Source organism: Rana temporaria, chromosome 1, assembly GCF_905171775.1.
Source record: "Rana temporaria chromosome 1, aRanTem1.1, whole genome shotgun sequence".
In the NCBI taxonomy this organism is placed as follows: Eukaryota; Metazoa; Chordata; class Amphibia; order Anura; family Ranidae; genus Rana; species Rana temporaria.
In genome coordinates, this window is record NC_053489.1 from 402,068,452 (window position 1) to 402,090,801 (window position 22,350).

The 22,350-nt window shown below is 43.8% G+C and overlaps 1 protein-coding gene across 4 annotated transcripts in view; it reads left to right on the forward strand.

Annotated features, from left to right (window-relative positions):
- AP3D1 (adaptor related protein complex 3 subunit delta 1) overlaps window positions 1-22,350 on the forward strand; it is a 203,587-nt gene that overhangs the window by 175,672 nt on the left and 5,565 nt on the right. For all 4 annotated transcript variants that reach the window (XM_040323311.1, XM_040323319.1, XM_040323328.1 and 1 more), the window contains 4 exons: window positions 2,346-2,434; window positions 3,722-3,807; window positions 12,055-12,176; window positions 12,268-12,347. In XM_040323311.1, the coding sequence (XP_040179245.1) occupies window positions 2,346-2,434; window positions 3,722-3,807; window positions 12,055-12,176; window positions 12,268-12,347 (377 nt within the window). The remainder of the gene's footprint in view (window positions 1-2,345; window positions 2,435-3,721; window positions 3,808-12,054; window positions 12,177-12,267; window positions 12,348-22,350) is intronic.

Genomic DNA, 22,350 nt, shown 5'->3' on the forward strand with positions numbered 1-22,350 from the left:
ACAGCCATAGCTCCCAACTTGGCATCATGTGGGTGCAAGTCCCTGAACTCGCCCTGTCTGCATTTGGGTCCATGCACCTACACCCACATGGGTGTCAGATCTGTCCTTTGTAGCTGCTGTGTCCCATTTGGGAAAAGGACTGCCTGCACAGGGATGCACTGCATACCTGTGTATCCCTGTGCAGGTAAACACGGCTCTACATGGGCGTATGCTTTAGTACACCCCATTGAACGAGGCCTTGGTAGGAATTTAGCAGGTATTACGCAAGTTATATTATGTTTATGTGTGCAAATAAGGATTTTAGTGTTTGTTTTTTTGGAAAATAGTGATTTGTGCAAAAATTGCAGGGCCTTAAAAATCAGTAGCACCCTTTTTTTTTATTCTACTGGTCCTATGCTTTCAGAAAATATATGGTTGGTGGGGTCTTTCACAAATTCTGAATGCTGTAAGGGAAAAATTAAAACCTTCAGATTTTTTGAAAAATGTGGATATTTAAATTTTTGCGTAAGTTAAATTTTTAACCATTTTGCAAAAAGGCGCAATGTAAAAATGTAAAATATTTGTTATTAACTCCATACAGGCTAAGCTTTTTTATTTAGTTGGAATGTAGCAGGAATTTTGTAAAACTATCTGTTTTTATCTGTCAATAATGGTTTTAGTGTATTTTTAGCGAAAATCTTGTTCTGATGAACATTTGTCCAAATACCGCAGGGTCTAAAATATATGTAGAACCTTCTTTTTATCCTAGAGATCGTATGCTTTCAGAAAATATATGGTTTTGGGGGTCTTTCACAAATTCTGAAAGCTGTAAGGGAAAAATGAAAACCTTACGATTTTTTGAGAAATGTGGATATTTACATTTTTGCATATGTTCGATTTTCACCATTTTGCAAAAAGGCGCCATTTAAAAGTTACAAATATTTGTGGGACCTTAAAAATCAGTAGCACCTTCTTTTCATTCTACTGGTCATGTGCTTTCAGAAAATATGTGGTTTGGGGGGTCTTTTACAAACTCTGAAAGATATAAGTGAAAAATAAAAAAGCAAAGGAAAAATTTCAAAAATTGTTTGGCTACCTGAGTGTACGAAATGGAGCACAGGGCCTGGCAGCGAAATGGGTTAAATGCTGCTTCCTTAGTCTGTTGCCACTGCTTATATTGTCATAATAGTGTCCATATTGAGAAAAGTTCCCTGGCACAGGAAGTGAGAGGAAAATCTCCCAAACAGGACCATAGATGGCAAAGTATAAAATTCATGACCGTTTTAGTTGGAGGTAATACTTTAACCCCTTCCCGACCAGTTGTATTGCGGGCAGGTTGGCTCCCCTGCGTGAGCCGTCGTAGCTGTACGTCGCCAGCGTGTCCCCGGAGCTGATGCATGTGCCTGGCGGGCGCGGTGACCACTGGGCACCCGTGATCGCTCGTGGCAGCGAGAACCGGGATCTGTGTGTGTAAACGCACAAATCCCGGTTCTCTCAGGGGAGAGGAGACAGATCGTATGCTCCTACTAAGTAGGAACACCAATGGGTTTCCTCCGCTAGTTGGTCCTACAACCCCCCCCCCCCACAGTTAGAACACACTTAGGGAACACAGTTAACCCCTTGATCGCCCCCCTAGTGTTAACCCCTTCCCTGTCAGTGACATTTATACTATCATCAGTGGCTATTTTTAGCTCTGATAGCTGTATAAATGTCAATGGCCCCAAAAAAGTGTCCTATCTGTCCACTGCAGTCACAATAGAAATTTCAGATCGCCGCCATAGTAAAATAAAAAAATATATAAAAATGCCATAAATCTATCACCTATTTTGTAGACATTATCTTTTGCGCAAACCAATCAATGTAAGCTTATTGTGAGTTTTTTTTTTTTTACCAAAAATCATATAAGAATACATATACATATTGGCCTAAACTGATGTAGAATTTTTTTTTATTTTTTATAAATTTGGGATATTTATTATAGAAAAAAGTACAAAATAGTGTGTGTGTGTGTTTGTGTTTTTTTTCCCTCCAAAAATAGTCGCTTTTTTTGTTTATAGCGCAAAAAATAAAAACCGCAAAGGTGATCAAATACCGCCAAAAGAAAGCCATTTGTGGGGGTTAAAAAAACATCGCCCGACTGCACAATTGTCAGTTAAAGCGACGCAGTGCTGTATTGCAAAAAATGGCCCGGTCAGGAAGGGGGTAAATTCTGGGGCTGAAGTGTTTACATTTTGTCCCAAGTGTTGTATTTTCTGTACCGCTGATCACACATGTATCAGCTATATTGCAACACTTTGAGAATTATTGTATTGTGAAATGATCTGATTTTTAAAGCTGGTATTTCTTTTCCTGTCTTTACAATCCAGGTGTGTCTAATGAAGCTAAGTTTGTTTTCACTGTTCAAAGTATTGTAATGCCTCAAAAGCTCAAAGGGACATTGTCGTTTATTGTAAAGGTATGTTATTTGTAAAGTCATTCTTCACATATGCGGTGCCGTATTTAAAAAAAAAAAAAAAACATAATTAGATGATCATAGCTAGTTTAGAGATACTTTTAAAGGATATATGAACCCCTACCTTATAAAAAAAACTATTCAGTTAAAAAAACAAATTAAAGGTAAAACATTTGTATCTATACAGAATTTTGTGAACCTTTAGTCGCTTGTCCTCCAGTGCTGCGATGTCCTGGAGCTCCACGCTAGCCAAAGTTTAGTCACCTTGGCATTGCCAAAATTCTTACACTGAGCTGTGCAAGGCTGGACAGGCAGGCAAGTAACTTTAATGCAGAAGAGACATGGCATGTCTCTTCTGTAATAAGATTCCTGTATGTTTGCATTTTTATTTTATTTAAGGTAAAGTTCCACTTAAAAAATGTTTACCAATTTAAGTAATATCCATTTCCTTCACAATATATTCTGTACCAGCAAAATACACTTGTTAAGGTTTTTTTTTTTCTTCTTATAAAGGGTCCGCTCTTCAGCAAAATACTAAAGTCTTTTTAGCTTATGTTGATAGTCATAGATGTTGGAGGATGGGCAGATTATGCAAGTTTATTTTTTATTACATAGATGTGTATGTACAGTATGTTTTTTTTGCTGTGTTCAATCACATTCTCTCCCCCTTCTGGCTCCTTTTTTTTCTTGGGTTCCTGAATTATGTAATGCAGTGTGTGACAACATTATATGCAGGTTAAAGCATTCATTCTGACTATATCTGCTTTAGATATATCTGTGTTTTTTTTTTTTAGTAGAGCAGCAGTTGGTCTGAGTCACAGTGCAACTTGCAACTTTTTACCTGCCAGCAGATGGTGCGGGAACTGACAGCTGTCAATGACACCTGGAGTCCCATGCCAAGTCCTGAAGATTCTACGTTTTGCTACAAACTGCTCCGTATAAGTACCATATAATGCTCTCATTCAGACACGGTCTTCCTGAAGTCATCAGGATTTCCTGTAAAGGTCTGGGTGTCAACTTTAATTAAGCAGTTGGTCACTGATGCAATGATGAAGTAAATCATTGCATTAGTGATGCACTGTTTTGATGTAACACATCTGTGTTTTAACGTATGCGCATTAAGAAAATGTATTTAACAAATACAAATCTATAGAGTGAACAATAATGCCCAATCAGCTTTTAAGTTCATATGAAGCTTGGTATCACATTGGCTGTATTGGAGGCAGTTGGACCTAGTGTGAAACTTTTAAATCTACAGTTTCTGACTTCAAGTATTCTTTGTTTTTGCAGGATGATGATGGCTCATCTCATGAGAAACTTGACTTCAAAATCCATTTCAGTTGTTCATCATATTTAATTATGACCCCTTGTTACAGGTATGTTCTTTGACTGTTTATTTTTTTATACACTGAAGGAATCATGCAAATAATCACTGGTGCGGAGAGGGCTGGGTGAGCTAGGTCCTGGCACAAGAAAGTGGTGCTGGTTGTATGCATATACAGGTGCATCTCATAAAATTAGAATATCATCAATATCATATTTATTTCAGTAATTCAATTCAAAAGCAAAGCTCATATTTTATATAGCTTCATTACACAGAGTGGTAAATTTCAAGAATGCTTTTCTTTTAATTTTGATGATTATGACTTACAGCTAGAGAGAACCCCAAATTCAGTATCTCAGAAAATTTGAATATTACAGATGACCAATAAAAGATAAAGGATTTTTAAGAAAAGTTTACATGTGTTGCGCTATATAAGTTTCTCACTCACTCAGTATAGCATGCAATACTTGGTTGGGGCTCCTTTTGCATGAATTACTGCATCAATGTGGTGTGGCATGGAGGTGATCAGCCTGTGGCACTGCTGAGGTGTTGTGTAAGCCCAGGTTGCTTTGATAGTGTCTTTCAGCTCTTCTGCATTGTTGGGTCTGGTATCTCTCATCTTCCTCTTGACAATACTCCACAGATTCTCCAAAGGATTTGGGTCAGGCGAGTTTGCTGGCCAATCAAGCACGGTGATACCATGATCTTTAAACCAGGTATTAGTACTTTTGGCAGTGTCGGCAGGTGCCAAGTCCTGCTAGAAAATGAAATCAGCATCTCCATAAAGCTGGTCAGCATAGGGAAGTATGAAGTAGGGCCGAAACAACTAATTGATTAATCAACAACTAATCGATTCTGAAATTAATCGATTACAATTTTCATAATCGATTAATCGACCAGTAACATAATGGGTTTAAAAAAACAAAAATTAGCCCTTTATAGTACAAAAAAAGGAAATCGCTACTGTAAATATTACTTTCACTGCCCCACATTAAAAAAATGAACCCCTTACAGTAGCAATTATTTGCTCTTTTTGTACTACTTTTTGTTTTTTTAACCCCATTATGTTACTAAACATCTCAGGCCTGGGTTCACACCTCTGTTTTTGGTGCTTTTTGCAGAAACACACTACAGTTCATTTACATGTTTTCCTATGGGACACGTTCACATCCATGATTTTTTTTTTCAGCTGCTGCGTATTTGGAAAGGGCACAGACTTTTTAACGCCAAACGGTGCTATTTTTTTTTTTTTCTTTTTGTTCAATATACTTCAATGGAGAAGCTGCAGAAAGGCATGTTGGGTGTTTTTGCGGCAATTTGTGTTTTGTAATCTCCCGAACAAATTGCCCCAAAAAAAAAAAATAATGCAAATGCTGGGCAGACCGAGATGTAATAGTCCCACATAGCGGATTCATGAGACACATCAAGGCTGACTGTAAGACTCTAACCCCCCTTTAGGGAATCTGAAGTAGAGTAGTCTATCCAGAGGAGCTTAAATTTATCGAAGGTATCATTGTCTAAGGCGATCATCTTCTCCATGCGCATGATATCATTGACCAAGGAGACCCATACAGTCAGAGGTGGAGTAGTGGTGGTTTTCCAAAACAAGAATATAAGTTGTCTAGCGGCTGATAGAAAGAAACGCAATAGGGAGCTCTTTTGAGACGCTATCGACCGGGGGAGCATGGAGAACAGGGCTATTTCCGGGGCAGGAGGAAATGTTCAATCATAGAGACTATTACATATGGCAAAAACCTGCGACCAAAGAGGTTGGACCGCAGCGCAGTCCCACCAAACATGCAAATAGCTTCCCTCCGCCGAGCCACATCGCCAGCATAAGGGAGACACGGACGGGAAAATGTTATGTAGAGTTTGAGGGTCCCTGTACCATCTAGATAGGAGTTAGAATTTTTTTTCCTGAGAATAGCAGGAAATAGAGGAATTATGTGTAAAGTGGAATGATTTTTGCCAATCCACTAAAGAGAGATCCCTGTCCAGGTCTGTGGACCACCTCCTAGTTTAAGGGGGGAGTTGATCGTGTAGCAATGCATGTTGTAGTGAGTACATAGAGGAGAGTAGATGCCTAGGCGTTTCCGAGAGAGAACACAGCTGCTCAAACCCCGTTGGAGGTCTATGAATTTGGGAAGAAGAAAACAAGTCCGAGCAGAAAGAGGATATACGGAGTGCCGTAAGCCATTTTCCTGAGGAGCCCGTTAGAATGGGGGTACCCACAGAGGGATCTACAAAGGAACTCGCTACAGGCCATGTGAAAATGTGCCTACCATATTGGACCCCATACCCTGAGGCAGAGAAGGGTGTTCAAACAATGAAGTAAGGGGCGATGGGTCTGTGGATAGAAGAGGTAATAGACCCTTTTAATGAGATTTAAGGCAGCGAGTGTTAGGGGGAGGACGAGGAAAGCATGAAAATAATCATTAGTTGCAGCCCTAGTATGAAGTACTCTGTATTAAAAATCTTTTTTTCTCTTTCGTTCATGGACGGACACAGCTCCGTTGTTCTTGACAGTAGGGTTTATTTGCCGTCTATCACGAGAGGACTAGGCAGACATGTTAAACAGTTAAAAACATGATGAAGGAAATAACTGAGGGCTAGTTTTTGGACTTTTTAGGCACAGTTTGGTTGGTCAGAATATATTCACACAAGGAGAGATTTTCTCTAAAAAGTTTTTTTGTTTATTTAGATATAAAATATCATAATATATATAGAACAAGGGAAGGAGTAATTGCCGTTTCCAGCAAAAAACTATCTGAAAGGCTAACTGAGCAAGCCTATCCATAAGCGTTAACAGGAATCATACACAAAGTAACAATGTATCCACAATGAAATTGAACACTTTCAAAAATATGAAATAAAATGCATAAATATAATTAGTAATCCTGTCAGGTTATGGAAATGCAGGCAGGGGTATGTCTGCGGTGGTGTGGCTTGCTGCGTTAGTAGACTCGACCGGTTTCGCGATTTGACAGCGCTTCCTCACGGAGTCAGCAGTGTGGTTTTGACTGTAGGACAACATTAAACAATAAAACAAAAACAAATAAAACGAAAAGATGCATCAGTTTGGATAATAACATTAATGAAATAAAAGGAAGCACACATGCGGGCAAGCAGAAAGGGGGGGGGGGATAACGGGGAAGAAGAAAAGAAAAAAGGGGAGTGAAGAAAAAGATTAGGAAGGGGGGGGGGAGGGGAACATGTAACAGCAAAGCTCAACAGTACCGCCCCAGGTCCCTCTGGCTATAACCCCTCACTCTGCATCTAGCAGCTCAGTTTTTTTCTGCCTAGGACCTGGCTACCTATGGTACCATTGGTCTTGTAGATTTTTTTTTTCTACTTTATTGATCCTGAGATCTACTATCAACTGCTGGCTGGGTGACAGGCTGCATAATATAGATCCTTGCAGTCTCCCCAGTCCGGCCATTGAGCGTGAGCAGACCTTTAGCTACGGGCTGGCTGGTGAGCTATGGTCCGGGGCACACATATGACCAGGCTACTGCTGTTCGAATCACAGTGGGCCGTGGCCGCCAGCCACTCCGTACTGCTTGGTGATCGGTCTGTCAGGAATACGTCCAGCAGTCCCCACAGGACGGGTAAGTAGGGTTCCTCCTGTTTCGGCAGGATGGAACAGCTGGGCATTCCTAGGGTGGTCAATTAGGGGGTCTCTCACTCTCCCTTTCTTCTCTCCCTGTCCCTTCCCTCCTCCCCATGCATCTGGGCTGGGCCTGCTGTTTACCTGACCAGGGGTCCTCCTGGGGGGGCTCTGGGTCCTAGCTGTGGGCTGCATGGTGTGTCCGGGATCCGCTCTTAGTGTGGGGGTTTCCCCTCGGAGGCCCAGCGTGTTCGCGGCCTTTTCTTTTACCTCAGAAACGTATCGACTGCCATTTTCTTGTAGTCGCATGAAGGTTTGCCCCCGCCTGACTCTCAGGTAGGGGGGTCGCTTTCGCGAGTTTGCAGCTTGATGAACCTCCCTGCTTTCCGACCAGTGGGTTTGCGAAGTGGTTTCATCAGGGTACAAGATAGTTTCTTTCTTGTACACGAAACTTTCATTTTCTTCCGGCTCGTCGAAACGCCCTTTTTAGGGCGGTGCAGGACCTGCTGAGGCGCGGGGTGATAGTATCTGTGCCGCAGCCGGAAAGATTTCAGGGATTCTACTCCAATCTGTTTGTAGTCCCAAAGGAGGAATGGGTCCGTCCGATCCTGTATCTCAAGGCCCTCAACACCTTTGTAAAAGCACGAAGGTTCGGGATGGAGTCGTTCCGCTCTGTGGTCGCTGCTCTCCATCTGGGGGATTTTCTGGCGTCCTTGGACATCAAGGACGCATATTTGCATGTCCCCATATATGTCAGGCATCAGATTTCTGTGCTTTGCAGTCGGGGACGACCACTACAATGTGGTGTTTGCCAGTCAGACCCTTCAAGAATTTGGTTGGGTACTGAACCTCCAAAAGTCGTTGTTGGTGCCGACTCACCACCTGAAATACCTGGGCTTAATTCTGGACTCCTCAGATGCGAGAGTTTTTCTCCCCTTGGAAAGGGTGCAGACTCTTTGGACTGCGGTGAAGCTGTTGGCATCCCGCAGGTGGTCATCGCTGCGCTTCTGCATGCGAGTCCTGGGTCTCATGGTGGCCACCTTCGAGGCGGTACTGTATGCTCGATTCCACACTTGAGTCTTGCAAAGGGAGATCCTGTCCAAATGGGACAAGTCTCCGTTGTCCCTGGATTGTCAAATCCGGGTGAGTCAGCTGGTCTGGTGGCTGAGATCTCCGGCCCTTCAGTCCAGGAAGTCGTTCCTTCCCTTTCGCTGGACGGTGATCACGACGGACGCCAGCCTGACCGGCTGAGGGGGTGTTTGGGGGCGTACAGTCGACACAGGGTCGCAGGAAGAATCCCGCCTGCCGATCAATGTGCTGGAACTTCGGACGATTAGGCTGTGCCTCTCCACATGGTCAGAGGCTTCAGGGATGTCTGGTCAGGATCCAGTCGGACAACGCCACGGCGGTGGCGTATGTCAACCATCAAGGAGGAACAAGAAGCTTGGCTGCAGAATTGGAGGTCGTTCACATCCTGCGGTGGGCAGAGGGGAGCGTCCCGGCTCTGTCAGCCGTGTACATTCTGGGCGTAGAAAACTGGCAAGCGGACTACTTAAGTCCCAGATGCTGGACCAAGGAGAATGGTCGATACACCCGGATGTGTTTTGGCTACTTTGCCGGAGATGGGGCACACCAGACATGGATCTCCTGGCTTCTCGACTCAATCTGAGTCCAAAGATCCCTAGGCAGACGCGTTGGTGGCTCTGTGGGGACAGTCTTTCCCCCACAGAAACTCCTTCCTCATCTGCCCTGCAGAGTGGAGACCGAGGGAATTCCGGTGATTTCTAATTGCCCCGGATTGACCTTGGCGTCCCTGGTACGCCGACCTCGTACGGCTGGTGGCAGATGTTCCTTGGATACTGCCAATGCGAGAGGATCTTCTGTCGCAAGGTCCTATACTTCATCCTGCTTTAGTCGCTGGCTTTAACGGCATGGCTGTTGAAAGTCGGGTACTAAGACGAGGCCTGTCGGACTTAGTAATTTTCACCATACTAAGGGCACGGAAGTCATCTTCTTGGAAGATCCATCATCACACGTGGAAGGCCTACATCTCTGTGTGAGGAGGTGGAATGGCGTCCACGGGCATATTCGGTTTCCAGGATTCTGCTGTTTTTAGGCGCGGAGTGGATCAAAAACTTGCCTTATGCACCGTTAAGGGGCAGATATCGGCCTTGGCTGTCTTCTTTCAACAACCCTTGGCGACTCATTCACTGGTGAGTACGTTTGTGCAAGGGGTTCGACAAGTGGCCCCTCCGGTTCGATACCATTACCTCCATGGGATTTGAATCTGGTGCAAACCTCTGTTTGAGAACACCAGAGCGATTCCCCTTTTGACACTCTCTCAGAAAGTTGCCTTTCTAGTGACTATTACATCCATCGGGAGGGTTTCTGAGTTGAGGGCCTTGTCTTGTAAGTCCCCATACTTTGATCATCCACAAGGATAAGGCCTTTGTTTCTTCCGAAAGTTGTTTCGGCTTTTCACCTAAGGACGGAAGCGCAATGTCCTTATTTATGTCCTCAGCCGTCGCACCCCAAAGAGGTTGCTTTGCATTCCTTGGACGTGGTCCAAGCTCTGCGGGTGTATCTGTCTGCTACGGCTCAGTTTCGGAGGTCAGACTCACTGTTTGTGGTGGTGGCTGGTCCAAAGAAGGGCCTGGTGGTCTTGTTGGCCACCATTTCTTGGTGGATCAGACAGATCGTGATTCAGGCTTGCCCAAAAGGGCAGGCGCCCCCCTTTCCTGTCACAGCGCATTCGGTCAGGGCAATAGGTGCCTCCTGGGCCTTTCAACATCAAGCTTCTGTCTCACAGGTGTGTAAGGTGGGGACCTGGTCATTCATTCACACTTTCACTAAGTTTTACAAGATTGATGTGCATGCATCTACGGATGCTTGCTTTGGCCGCAAAGTTTTGCAGGCGGCTATTTAAGGTTGCGGAGCTCTGTTTGTTTTGGGGGTAAGTTGGTTTGCTTGCTGTGCCCACCCCTTGTTTTTTTGACACTGCTTGGGGACTTCCCTACTGTCAAGAATAAAGGAGCTGTGTCTGTCCATGAACGAAAGAGAAAATAGGATTTTTGTACTCACCGCAAAATCCTTTTCTCTGAAGTTCATGGACGGACACAGCACCCACACCCCTCCTTTTTATGTTTGTACTGCTTTTTGTCTAACTGAGCTGCTAGATGCAGAGTGAGGGGTTTTCAACTGTTTAACATGTCTGCCTAGTCCTATCCTGATAGACTGCATATAAACCCAACTGTCAAGAATAAAGGAGCTGTGTCCGTCTATGAACTTCAGAGAAAAGGATTTTACGGTGAGTACAAAAATCCTATATTTTTTTTTTTTTTATTGGTCTTCTGTAATAGTCTAAGATACTGAATTTGGGGTTTTCACTAGCTGTAAGCCATAATCGTCAAAATTAAAAGAAAGAAATGCTTGAAATAATTCTATGTGGAATGCATCTATAGAAAATGAGTTTCACTTTTTGATTTTAATTACTGAAATAACTTTTTGTTCAAATTTTTTGAGAATGCACCTGTATGTGGCAGCACAATGTTAAATCCCATCTGTGTACTGGCACGCATATGGGTGCATCCAGCAACAACAGTTTAACGCACGTATTGAGGGAGAGACACATTTAGTAAACACACTACAAGTACAGAAAAATACCTGTTGATGTGGCAGAAATGCATTTAGCTCCTAAGTCCTGTTGTGAGATGACAACACATAGCATTTTTGTATATTGAGTGCTGTCAGGCCTGCACAGTTGCTAAATTACTCAAACCCTCCCACTCTTCTTTTCTACATAATAGACACTAATTATTCTATTCATTTTGAAGTTACAAACTAGAAGGGCTAATAAGACTTTATTTTTTTTTTGCAGAATATACTTGGCTTTCTTATATAAAATCCAAGCACTAGCCATGCCATTTTTGATTACCTCTCTATATAAAAACCCAGAAGGATGCTGTCTCTGCTGCTAAGAGAGGAGCAGTTTGTTATTTTTCAGTTGTAACTTGTTATACTGCTGTTCCGATCTTTTCAGAGCACGTTCTTAGCAGCATACCAGTAAAACAGCCACTTTATTCAGTGTTTCTGTCTTTAACCTAGTGCCTTTCACCTGACTTATGGCCCGTACACACGATCCGATATAATAGTCGCAAGTAAAATGAAATGGGTTATTAAAGTCACAAATTCTCGTACGACCTAAAAAAATAATCGGAAGTGATGTCATGTGTTATAATGTATTTGTATTGTATTGTCGGACGACAACTGTACTGACTAAACGAAAATCGTACGATCTTACATCGTACGAGGAAAATTTTCGTGCATGTCCGATCGAATAATATCGGATGAACGGTCGTGATCGGCTCTCGAAAGTAGTGTACACACGATCCGAAAATCGTACGATTCTTTCTATGGACGATCGTTTTCTTCCGATATTCGGATCGTGTGTACGGGCCATTACCAGTTTTCTTCAATATATTTAATGCATAGACCTGAACGTAACAAGCAAAATATATGCAAAACCTTTAACGGTCTGTTGCACTGAAAAAAAAAGTTTCCTTTAACTTAAAACACTAGTAACTTTTGTCTATGCAAGTTTTGTGTTTAATGTACAACTGAACTGGAAATATAAATAAAAATAGTGCTCATGATGTCCATCATTTATATTTCTAATCTAATTATGCCCTCTAGTGATGCTTTTGCCAAGTTGCTGGAGTCAGGAGACCTTAAAATGAGTTCCTTGAAATCTGAAGATATAACTCTGTCTTTTCACCACCTGTTAGCAAAAATCTGTTTCTACCACCACTTTACAGGTGAGCACTATATCTGTTAACTTGCAGTGTTCCAGCTTTGTTTTTTATTGTGTCCTTCACTTAATACTACTTATTCGTATTGTGTTTTCAGTGGTTGAGCGAGTTGATTCCTGTTCATCGATGTACAGCCGGTCAATCCAGGGCCACCACGTTTGTCTACTAGTGAAAAAGGTATTGTCTCTGTTGGCATACTGTATGTTGAATAAACAAAAATAAGATGGATGTGTTTCTTGGTGAAACAGTCTTTGAGGATATCTATACTTGGGAACAAATATGTAACATATTGCAATTTATCAGTCTTTAGATGTGTCGGCTGCATTAGTTTTTATTTTTCAGGCTAAGAACATTTTCTGCCTATACAGTAAATACTTTCTGATCCTAGCATAAATGCAGTGTCTTTGATACTTTCTATGAATTAAACTGATATATAAAACCTAAACCTCCTTCTGCAAATGACTATTCTACCCACACATTGTAAGGAGTGAGTTTTAGCCATCCAGCAACATGAGGTGTGGTGTTTTCCGAATTTCAGGTAGAAAATAAAACAAAACAGCCTGAAAATTAAACACTAATGCAGCCACTACATCTAAGAACTGGTAAGCTGCAATGTATTACATTTTTGTGTTTAGATACCTTAAATTGGTATTAAACATACAATTTGTTTTCCTGAATTTTACAGTACTTCACAGTAGTAAATAGTGTACTTACTGTAGCACCATACTGCACAGTATATTCTTGATGAAACACTTTTTTTTGTGAGCCATAATTGATATTCTATTTTTCTTCCTAACTCATATTGGTGGTCACAGTATAATCATTGGAGTTCACTGTGTGATCGGCAGGATATGTGCCTCCTGCCTTTAAGAGGCCGTTCTTCCACTATGAGCTATACCCCTTTTACCAGGCACAAACACTTCAGTATTGGCTTGGTGTCTCTAGGCTGAAGAAAGAGTTGAACCCCATGGATCAAATTACATTTTTTTACTATTTTCAGAATATAAACACAAAATGTGGATATTGCATGTATCTCTTCAGGAGAATGTTTTCATTTCAGTCTGAAGAATTCATGCTAAAACAATTTTTTTAGAGCAGGATTTAGCTGCACATTCTGTGCTTAAGAGTGGTACATTATTACATCCCCACCACCGAAAACGGCCTGGTAACTTCTGGCGAGGGTCGTCTGGTGATCCCAAGATGGCGCAGGGAGGTGGAGGAGGAGGATTGGCCCCCGCTGATGAGCAATGCAGCCCCAGAACAGCCTGCATCTGGGATGAGTTCTAGACCCCAGAGGGCATTGTTAAAGGGGAGGGGGAGATCTTTGGACAGGCTGGAGCAGCATACCAGGAGATCAGGCTGGGTGGAGGATGGGGTGGATGAGCCATCCCTTACACAGATCATGTCTGCTATACAGGGCTACCAGAATAAGCTTATAGATCACTTTGGGGAGCTCAAGCTTGAATTCTCTTTCATGAAACATAACCTGCAGAAGATGAGAAAAAGCTCAAGCTACTGATCACCGTATTGCTGCTTTGAAAGATACTGTAAGGCCTATGGACACTGCTGTACAGGTGGCATAGAAGGCCCTGTCTGAACATGCTTTAAAAATGGCTGACATAGAGGATCGTATGAGACGGAATAATATCCGGCTAGTGGGGTTTCCTAAAGGAGGGGAGGGGAGACACTGAGGAGTTCCGGGAGGGATGGCTCACTGCAAGTATGGACCCTGGGACTTTTTTGTAAAATGTTTGCGATTGAAAGGGCCCACTGTGTACTAGGGGTGCTGAATATAATCGTTGCATCGATGCACCGCGATTCGGGGGGCCCCGATGCGGCATCGATGCATGTGACCTCAATAATCGATGTCTGGTGACGTCATCCCGACTTGCCCCGCCCCTCCCGGGAGAGCGCTTCGAGTGTGTGTATTAAAATACCAGTTTTGCAATACATGCCGCTATAATCCATTAAGTGGCCACTGCTGAATGTGCTTTTTAAAATATACTGTGTTTCATACCTATATTGCTGTCTGTATACTCTGTATATTCCTCTCATGTGACTGTTCGCTCTGGCCCGCCTCTCACCTCCCACGTCTCTCCTGACGTCAGCCCCGCCCGCCTCTCTTCTCATCTGATAGCTACAGTACAGTCGGTGGGCGGGGCTGAGAACTCCCATGGACGTCGGGAAAGAGGAGAACGAGAGGTGAGAGGCGGGCCAGACAGGACAGAGTCACATGTGCGGAATATAGAGAGCATACACAGACGGAAATGCAGGTATGAGAAGCTTTATATATTTTAAAAAGCACATGCAGCAGTGGCCACTTAATGGTTTAGAATGGCATGTATTGCAAAACGGGTATTCTTAGTTACAGCAGTATTCTTTCTCCTCCATGTGCTCTGTGTTGACATTTCCCTGGGCACATTCCATTGTGTTAACCCCTAGTGTGCTGGAATGTGCGAACTTGGGAATCCAGGGAAATTTCAACACAGAGACAGTACAGGGAACTTGCTGTGAATTCTAATCCCTCCTGACCTCCCAGCAGCCACATGAGTATATTACTGTGAAAAAGGTTTACTCCCAACAAACTGACATGAGCATTGCCACCATCCCGAGTATATAGAAAAATGAATACCTCAAAGAAATGGGATTTTAAGGGCAATGAAAATAATATACAAAAAAGTATAGGTAAGTATAGAAAAATATAATATTTAATTTACTTTACAAAAAAGTTATGCAAAAGGTTTTACAATTGTAACAATCGCTGTAACAAATAGGTTTGCATAATGTGTGGACCATGCAGATCCTGAATAAAAGCATATACAAAAAATGACAGTACATAAATGCAGAAGATGAATGATGTATTGAACCTCGAAAACCCAATGAGGGTCAAGGGAAAATGCAGAAGACTGTTTTATTTCGACTAGTGAGTTTACACTCGATGTCTTCATCAGGAAAAAGAAAACATTGTTCCTGCAATTAAGAACAAACAGACAAATAATATATGTACTTGGTACAGATGATCAAAGCACGATACAAGGTCATACATTGAATAATCTGAAAAATAGTTTTTACAAAAAAAAATTTTTTTTTTTTTTTTTTTTTTCATTTTTGTAAAAACTATTTTTCAGATTGTTACAATTGTAAAACCTTTTGCATAACTTTTTTGTAAAGTAAATAAAATATTATATTTTTCTATACTTACCTATACTATACTATAAAAAGTGTAGCTGGTGACTTTTATTAAACCGACACTTGCCTGTCCCACGGTCCAGCGATGCGGCCGCACAGAGCCCCGTACCTTTCCCTGCTCCTCTCCTCAACACCGTCATATCTACTGTGGGCACCCGGCCATGATAGCTTACGGCTTCATGGCCAGGCGCGCACTGTGATCTGACGTTGGCCAGCCAATCTTCTGGAACCTGTGTCCCAGAAGATCGCTGGCAGGGAGGGGCCACCTAGGGCGACAGGAGGAGTCACCTAGACAGCCGGGACAGGAAGTCCCACTAAAAAGAGGACACCCCCCCCCCCCCCCCAAAAAAAAATGACATGCCAAATATGGCATGTCAGGGGGCGAGGAGTGCTTAAAGCAGAAGTTCCACTTTTGGGTGGAACTCCACTTTAAGGGAGTGAGGTTATTTTTATTTAAAAGCAGAGTTCAGTAAAAAATAAAATAAAAGTCAGCAGCTACAAAAAAAAGTGTATCTTCTGACTTTTAATAAAAAGACACTCACCTGTCCCACAATCCAGCGATGTGGCCACCCGAACACTCCATTCTGTCCACGGCGCTGGCAATACTACTGTGGGCATCCGGCTGTGACAGCTTGCAGCTTCACAGCCAGGTGCGCTGTCCTGCATGGCCAGGCAATCTTCTGGGACCTGTGATGTGTCTCAGAAGATTGCGGAGAGGAAGGGCCTCCTAGGCGGCCCAAGCGGAAGTGAGACCTCGTCGGTAATCTTGATGCATCGTGATATCGAATCGTTGACCAGATAATCGTATTTGAATCGAATCGGGAGACCGGTGACAATGCGCACCCCTACTGTGTACCTGGCAGACCCCCACCGAAGGGTGTGGTCCCTCGCCCTATGATAGTGGAAATTCTCCACTACCGTGACTGGGAAAATATTCTGCGAGGGCCCGGGATTGTCCTGGAGCTAGAGTTTAATAGATATCAGATTTGGATCTACCCTGATTTCTCAGCTGCCACTCAGAAACGGAGAGCCAGCCCCCTGTCTGTGAAGAAACGCCTCAGGGATCTGAAACTTGTCTACAGCATGCTATACCCAGCTATGCTGCGAGTCGTAGATAATAGCAAAGTTTTCTTCTTCGCTACTCCTGTGGAAGCTTCTGGATGGCTGGATGCCAGAGGTCGCCTGAGGGGAGGAGGATCCCAGCGTCCTCCATAGTATTCTTCTGACACTTTGCTGTTTGCTGGGTGGTAGGTTGCGGGGATAGATGGATGCCCCTTTTGCTGCTACCCTTTTCTTGATGCATTGCTCAGGACTATACTCCTTAGCCCTGTATGACCTGCAATTCGGATGACGAACTATGCAATTATTCCTTTTTCTTCTTGCTTGGTTGTATTGCTCTTTAAACCCACTTCTACAAAATGGGATCTGGGAACTGTTCTGTACATCGTAAGAAGTGTGCTAACCCCCGCCCCTTTTTTTTTTTTTTTTTTTTAGCGGACAGGGTTCTGTTTTTTTGTATCGCCCTAGGGGCAGGGTTGTTCTCAGATGCTGGGACCTGTGGGGTTTTGAATAAGCCTCACATCTGTTTACCTAATTTTTTGGTTGACTGTTATGGGATATAAGTGTTGGCAAGTTAGGGCTGGGTGCAGGGTGGGGGGATGGAGGTGCATGGGTATGTCTGTTTTTGTTTTTCATGAGCAAGATTTTTATACCTTGACTCAAGTTCTTTGGGGTTTATGGGGAAAGTGTATCTCATTGTTGGGTATGATACATGTTTTTGGTGGAAGGGAAGCCCTGGGGCCCTGGTATCTTCCCCTAAATTAATGGGGGCGGGGGGGGGGGCAGGACCTACGCTCAAACTGTGCTGGATTTATTAGCAATGGAGGTTATTCTTAGAGTGGTATCCTGGAATGTCAGAGGCCTCAACTTCAAATTTAAACGCTCCCTAGTCTTTATATCAAGAAATATGTGCCACATTTGACTCTGCTGCAGCAGACTCGCTTACAGGGTTCCAGGGTTTTCTCTCTCTCAGGAGGGCCCAAATTACTTGGGCTTACCATGCCAATTTATCCTCTTATGCCAGAGGGATATCTACCTTGGTTACCAAAGCAATGCCCATAGCCATACAGGCGATTAAATCGGATATTAAGGGAAGCTATGTCATTCTGGTCATCAAAATGATGAATAAATGCCTGATGTTTGTGAATTTATGTTTCTCCTCCCTTCACGCTTCCTCATCTAGATGATATGTTACAGGCTACATATGAGATAATGGAGGGAAGGATTTTCATTTTGGGGGATTTTAATGCAGTGGCGGATCCAGCTATGGATAGGCTGAGAGCATCTGCTGGGATTCCAGCCCACCTTGGTGGGATTGCTATCTACCTATGGTTTCCGGGATATATGTCAGTTTCATCATCCGGACACCAAGGAATACTCTTGCTTCTCTGAAAATCATAAATCAATGTCCGGAATAGACACTATCTTTGCTGAGGTGGGTGGACTGAAGTTTGTGAGCAAGGTTGCATATTTGCCTAGAGCACTGTCTGACCATTTTCCCATTGTACTAGACCTTAGGGTGGGATCTAAGCCTGGGATCCGCCACTGGCACATGGAAGCTGGGTGGTTACAGGAGGAATATGTGAAGATTAAATGTACTAAGGCTATTGGTACCTTTCTGGGTTGAAAATGGGAAAGTGGGTTTCCCCCTCCTTCAGTGGGAGACCTTTAAAGCCACTCTAAGAGGGGTGTTTTCATGATGGAAGTAAGTGGGTTAAAGAAGCATCTTGCCTCTGAGGTGAAAGAGAAGGAAGCAGAGGTGTCACTGGCAGAGGCAGAATATGTTAGGACACTGACTAGGGAGGAATTGCTGGACCTGCAGGGGAAAACTAGGTAATACCGTGCCCTTCTGACAGATAGGACCACTAATCTCATATTTGAGTTTGTGGACAAAAATAGTAGACTGCTAGCCTACTTGGCACGACCGGAATATGTCATATACAGTATGTGTATATGTATGTGTGTATGTATGTGTGTATATATATATATATATATATATATATATATATATATATATATATATATAATATATACACATACACACATACACACATACACACATACACACACACACACACCCCTCAAAATTCCACTCGCCTGCTAGGAGATGGATCCACACGGAGTGACTGACGTTAAGGATGTGGTTGAAAGTTGTGAATGCTGACATCCTTTTTTACCGCATGATGTACGAGGCCATTGGAGCCCCTAAGAAATTTAGGAAGGTCTAGGTGGGTTGACTCAAAGGAGACATTGGCAGATGGGGTGCATGAGTAAAGGCTGCAGAAGTATGGTGAAGGAGCTATGTATATATGTATTTGTCATAAATTGGGGTAGGGGTACAGACTCGGTTCTGTGAGTCATATGATGGGATAGTGAAATATTCCACTCTATAAGCTTTTTCATGCCCGGGGGAGGAGGGGTTTGTTTATAGTTATTTTCTTAATGTTTTAAAAAAGACAAAAACAGGAAAAATCACTGAAATACAGGCAGGAATGCTAGACTCTTACTGAAGTCACACTTTCCCTGGGCAGGGGAAGCGGTTATGTGGACTGGATTATTATGCAAGGTTTCATTTTTATCGAATGTTTCAGCTGCCTGATATTCTGGTAAGGGTTGGGTTTATCCTGGAGTGGCCATGTTGTGTTCACAGATTTAAAGTGGTTGTATACCCGCATTTGTTTTTTTTTTTGTTTTTTTTACACCTGAAAAGTAAAAGCCATAATGAGCTAGTATGCACCGCATACTAGCTCATTATGAAATACTTGCCTTAAAACGAGGTGTAGGGAACTTACCTGGTCCATGACGAGCGAGATGTCTTCTTGCTCCGGCGTGTCTTCTGGGTATCGCCGCTCCAGCGCTGTGATTGGCTGGAGCGGCGATGTCGTCACTCCCGTGCATGCGCGCGGGAGATTACATTCCGGCAAGGGCCGGCGGCGGCCGGCTCTTTTGCAGAGGATTCCCCCTGCGCATGCGCCGCTGCAATCAGCGGCGCATTGCGAGGGGAATATCTCCTAAACCGTACAGGTTTAGGAGATATTCTTTATACCTACAGGTAAGCCGTATTATAGGCTTACCTGTAGGTAAAAGTCGAAAAGTGGGGTTTACAACCACTTTAACCTGTAGGTGTTTATGCATGTGAAATCCCATAACTCAGCCACAGGTCCCATTTAATACTTTTGGCGAGGAGAAATGTGTCCGTTATTACACAGTGGCTTCAGATGTACGAATAATTTTTAATTCCTGGAAAATGTTTGCTGATTAAAGAATGACCATTTCAGTGATGTTTTTCCCCCCAAAAAATTACAGAAAACAAATCACCATTGCTATTTCTTTATCGTACATCACGGGACACAGAGCGGCATTCATTACTATATGGGTTATATGGAGTACCTTCAGGTGTAGACACTGGCAATCTCAAACAGGAAATGCCCCTCCCTATATAACCCCCTCCCATAGGAGGAGTACCTCAGTTTTTACGCCAGTGTCTTAGGTGTTAGTCATGGTTTAGCTTGCCTCCGCATCCTTGGGATTAGGTGAGCTACCGGTTCTGTCCAAAAAAGCCTCAGCGCTAAAGTGGTCAGTAACCGGACCCCAAACCCTTGGGGTATAGCCCATAATGCTTTTCTTTTTAGAGAGCTGGACCCTGGGCCCAGAACTTAGAAACCTTTGGGTACCTAAAGTTTTCTGTTGCCAGGGTGCTATATGGGCCCAGGACAGTGGATCCTTCATAGGAACCCAGGGCCTGAAGGTCTAGACATCCCCACGGAGATGGGGGAAGATTGGGCCTCTTGCTTGGCAAAGTCCTGCGGCATGGAGCAGGTAAGTGAGGGGAAAACTTGCGGAACTTGGTTCTTAGCAGGTTTTTTTCTGGGGGGTCACAGGGGACATGCCTAAAGTTATGCACTGCATCTGGCAAACTAGTCACATATCATAAAGATAGGATGGCTCTCTATGTATTATTCCCCATAAGATGTGACCTCCCTTGTAGTGTTGGAAAAGCATTGAGTGGGGCCTGTGTTATATAAAAATATATGTGTGTGTCAGAGAGCTTTGCTTACCTGCAGGCCTCCAGGCGATGCTCCATTCAGTCTTCCTCCTCAGAGCCTGCAAGCAGGCAAAACGCTGACCTCCTCATGGTTCCAGGCTGCAGGCTGCAGTTTGCTGGAACAGAGAGGTCCCTTCCTCCCAAAATCCCCCCCCCCTCCCCCTGTCGGGAGGGGCATTTCCTGTTTGAGGTTGCTGGGGGGGAAGGGCGGGTCAGTGGCTTAAAGGAAGGGGCGGCCCTTCCTTGTTTGTTCCATCAATACTTTGGAACTGAGGAGAAAGACCAGAGCGGCAGCACGGGGCGCCGAGGACACACAGTGGCCAGAAAGGATATTGCAGTCTTCAGAGGACTGTTTTGTCAAGCCTAGAAATAGGCTGTTTCTTTTCCATCTCAGTTTTTCTTTGCAATACTACTCAGGGGGACAGAATGTTTTTTCTTTCCTGGATTTGAAACAAAAACGAAAAAAAAAAAAAAAAAAAAAGTCATCTAGGGGAGAGGAAGCATTTTTTTTTATCCCCCAAACAGGTGTTTGGACAATTAACTTTTATAGTTCCAAATACCAATAGGTAGCAGGTGTACCTCGGTATTGTACCATGGTATGCCGCTGTTTTCCCTACAGGGAGCCTTGGGGCCATCGGGATCTGGGGCTGGAGCTGACGCGGGTCAGTCCAACCCTAAGATGGTCACGGAGGAGGTATTACTCACCTCTTTAAAAGAGATGCAGAAAAGCATGGGAAAAATGATATCCGCAGCTATGCGGGGCAGTAAGCGGAATAGATCTCCGTCGCCCGAGCGCGGACCCTCAGAAGAGGAGGTCCTTTCCTCAGGGGAATTGGACGACCTCTTGGACACGGACCAAGTAGGTTCAGGGATCGAAGACCCGGATACAGAGGAGTCTGGGGCAGTCTCCCTGAGGGAGAGCTGGTGGATTCAAGGATTGTCGGACTTGGTCCATAGGACATTCAACTTGCCAGTACCAGATCTCCAGGTATCGACGGTTTCAGCTTTGGGCTCACTGAGGGCGCCTCAAAGCAATGCTGTGTTTCCGATCCATCCTCTATTAGAGGGAATTTTGTTCCAAGATTGGAACAAGCCAGATAAGATCTTCTTACCACCTAAAAGGTTCTCTGTCCTATATCCTATGGAAGAAAAATTTTCCAAAAGATGGGCTACTCCTGCAGTGGACGCAGCCATCTCATGTGTTAACAGATCGTTAACATGCCCTGTAGAAAACATACAGGTGTTCAAGGATCCAGTTGATAAGCGCTTGGAAGCACTACTTAAGAACTCCTTCACTACTGCAGGGGCAGTAGTACAGCCAGCTGTGGCTGCGATTGGGGTCGCTCAAGCATTATCGGATCAATTTAAGCAGATGCTTAAACTTATTCCGGCCCAGCAGGCAGAAAAATTTTCGGATGTCCCTAAGGCCATATGTTTTACGGTAGACGCAATCAAGGATTCTATCCAGCAAGCGTCACGTTTATCGTTATCCCTTATCCATATGAGAAGACTCTTATGGTTAAAAAGCTGGGAGGCTGAGCCCCCATGCAAGAAGCTCCTGGTAGGGTTCCCCTTCCATGGAGGACGACTCTTCGGAGAAGACCTAGATAAATACATTCAGACCATTTCAAACGGCAAGAGTACTCTCTTGCCAACGAAGAAGGTTCAGGGACCTGCGTTTAAACGACAGTATTCCCCTGGGCAAGTGCTCTCTAATGCCAAGCAGTATCGACGGCCTCCTGCAAAAGCAAACTTCGGCTTCAACAGCAGATCACAAGGACAGGCTGTTAGAGGCAAAAGGCAGTGGTTTCGCAAACCAGCAAAACCAGCCCCCAAGCCAACCTTATGAAGGGGCGCCCCCACCCACGAAGGTGGGGGGAAGGCTTG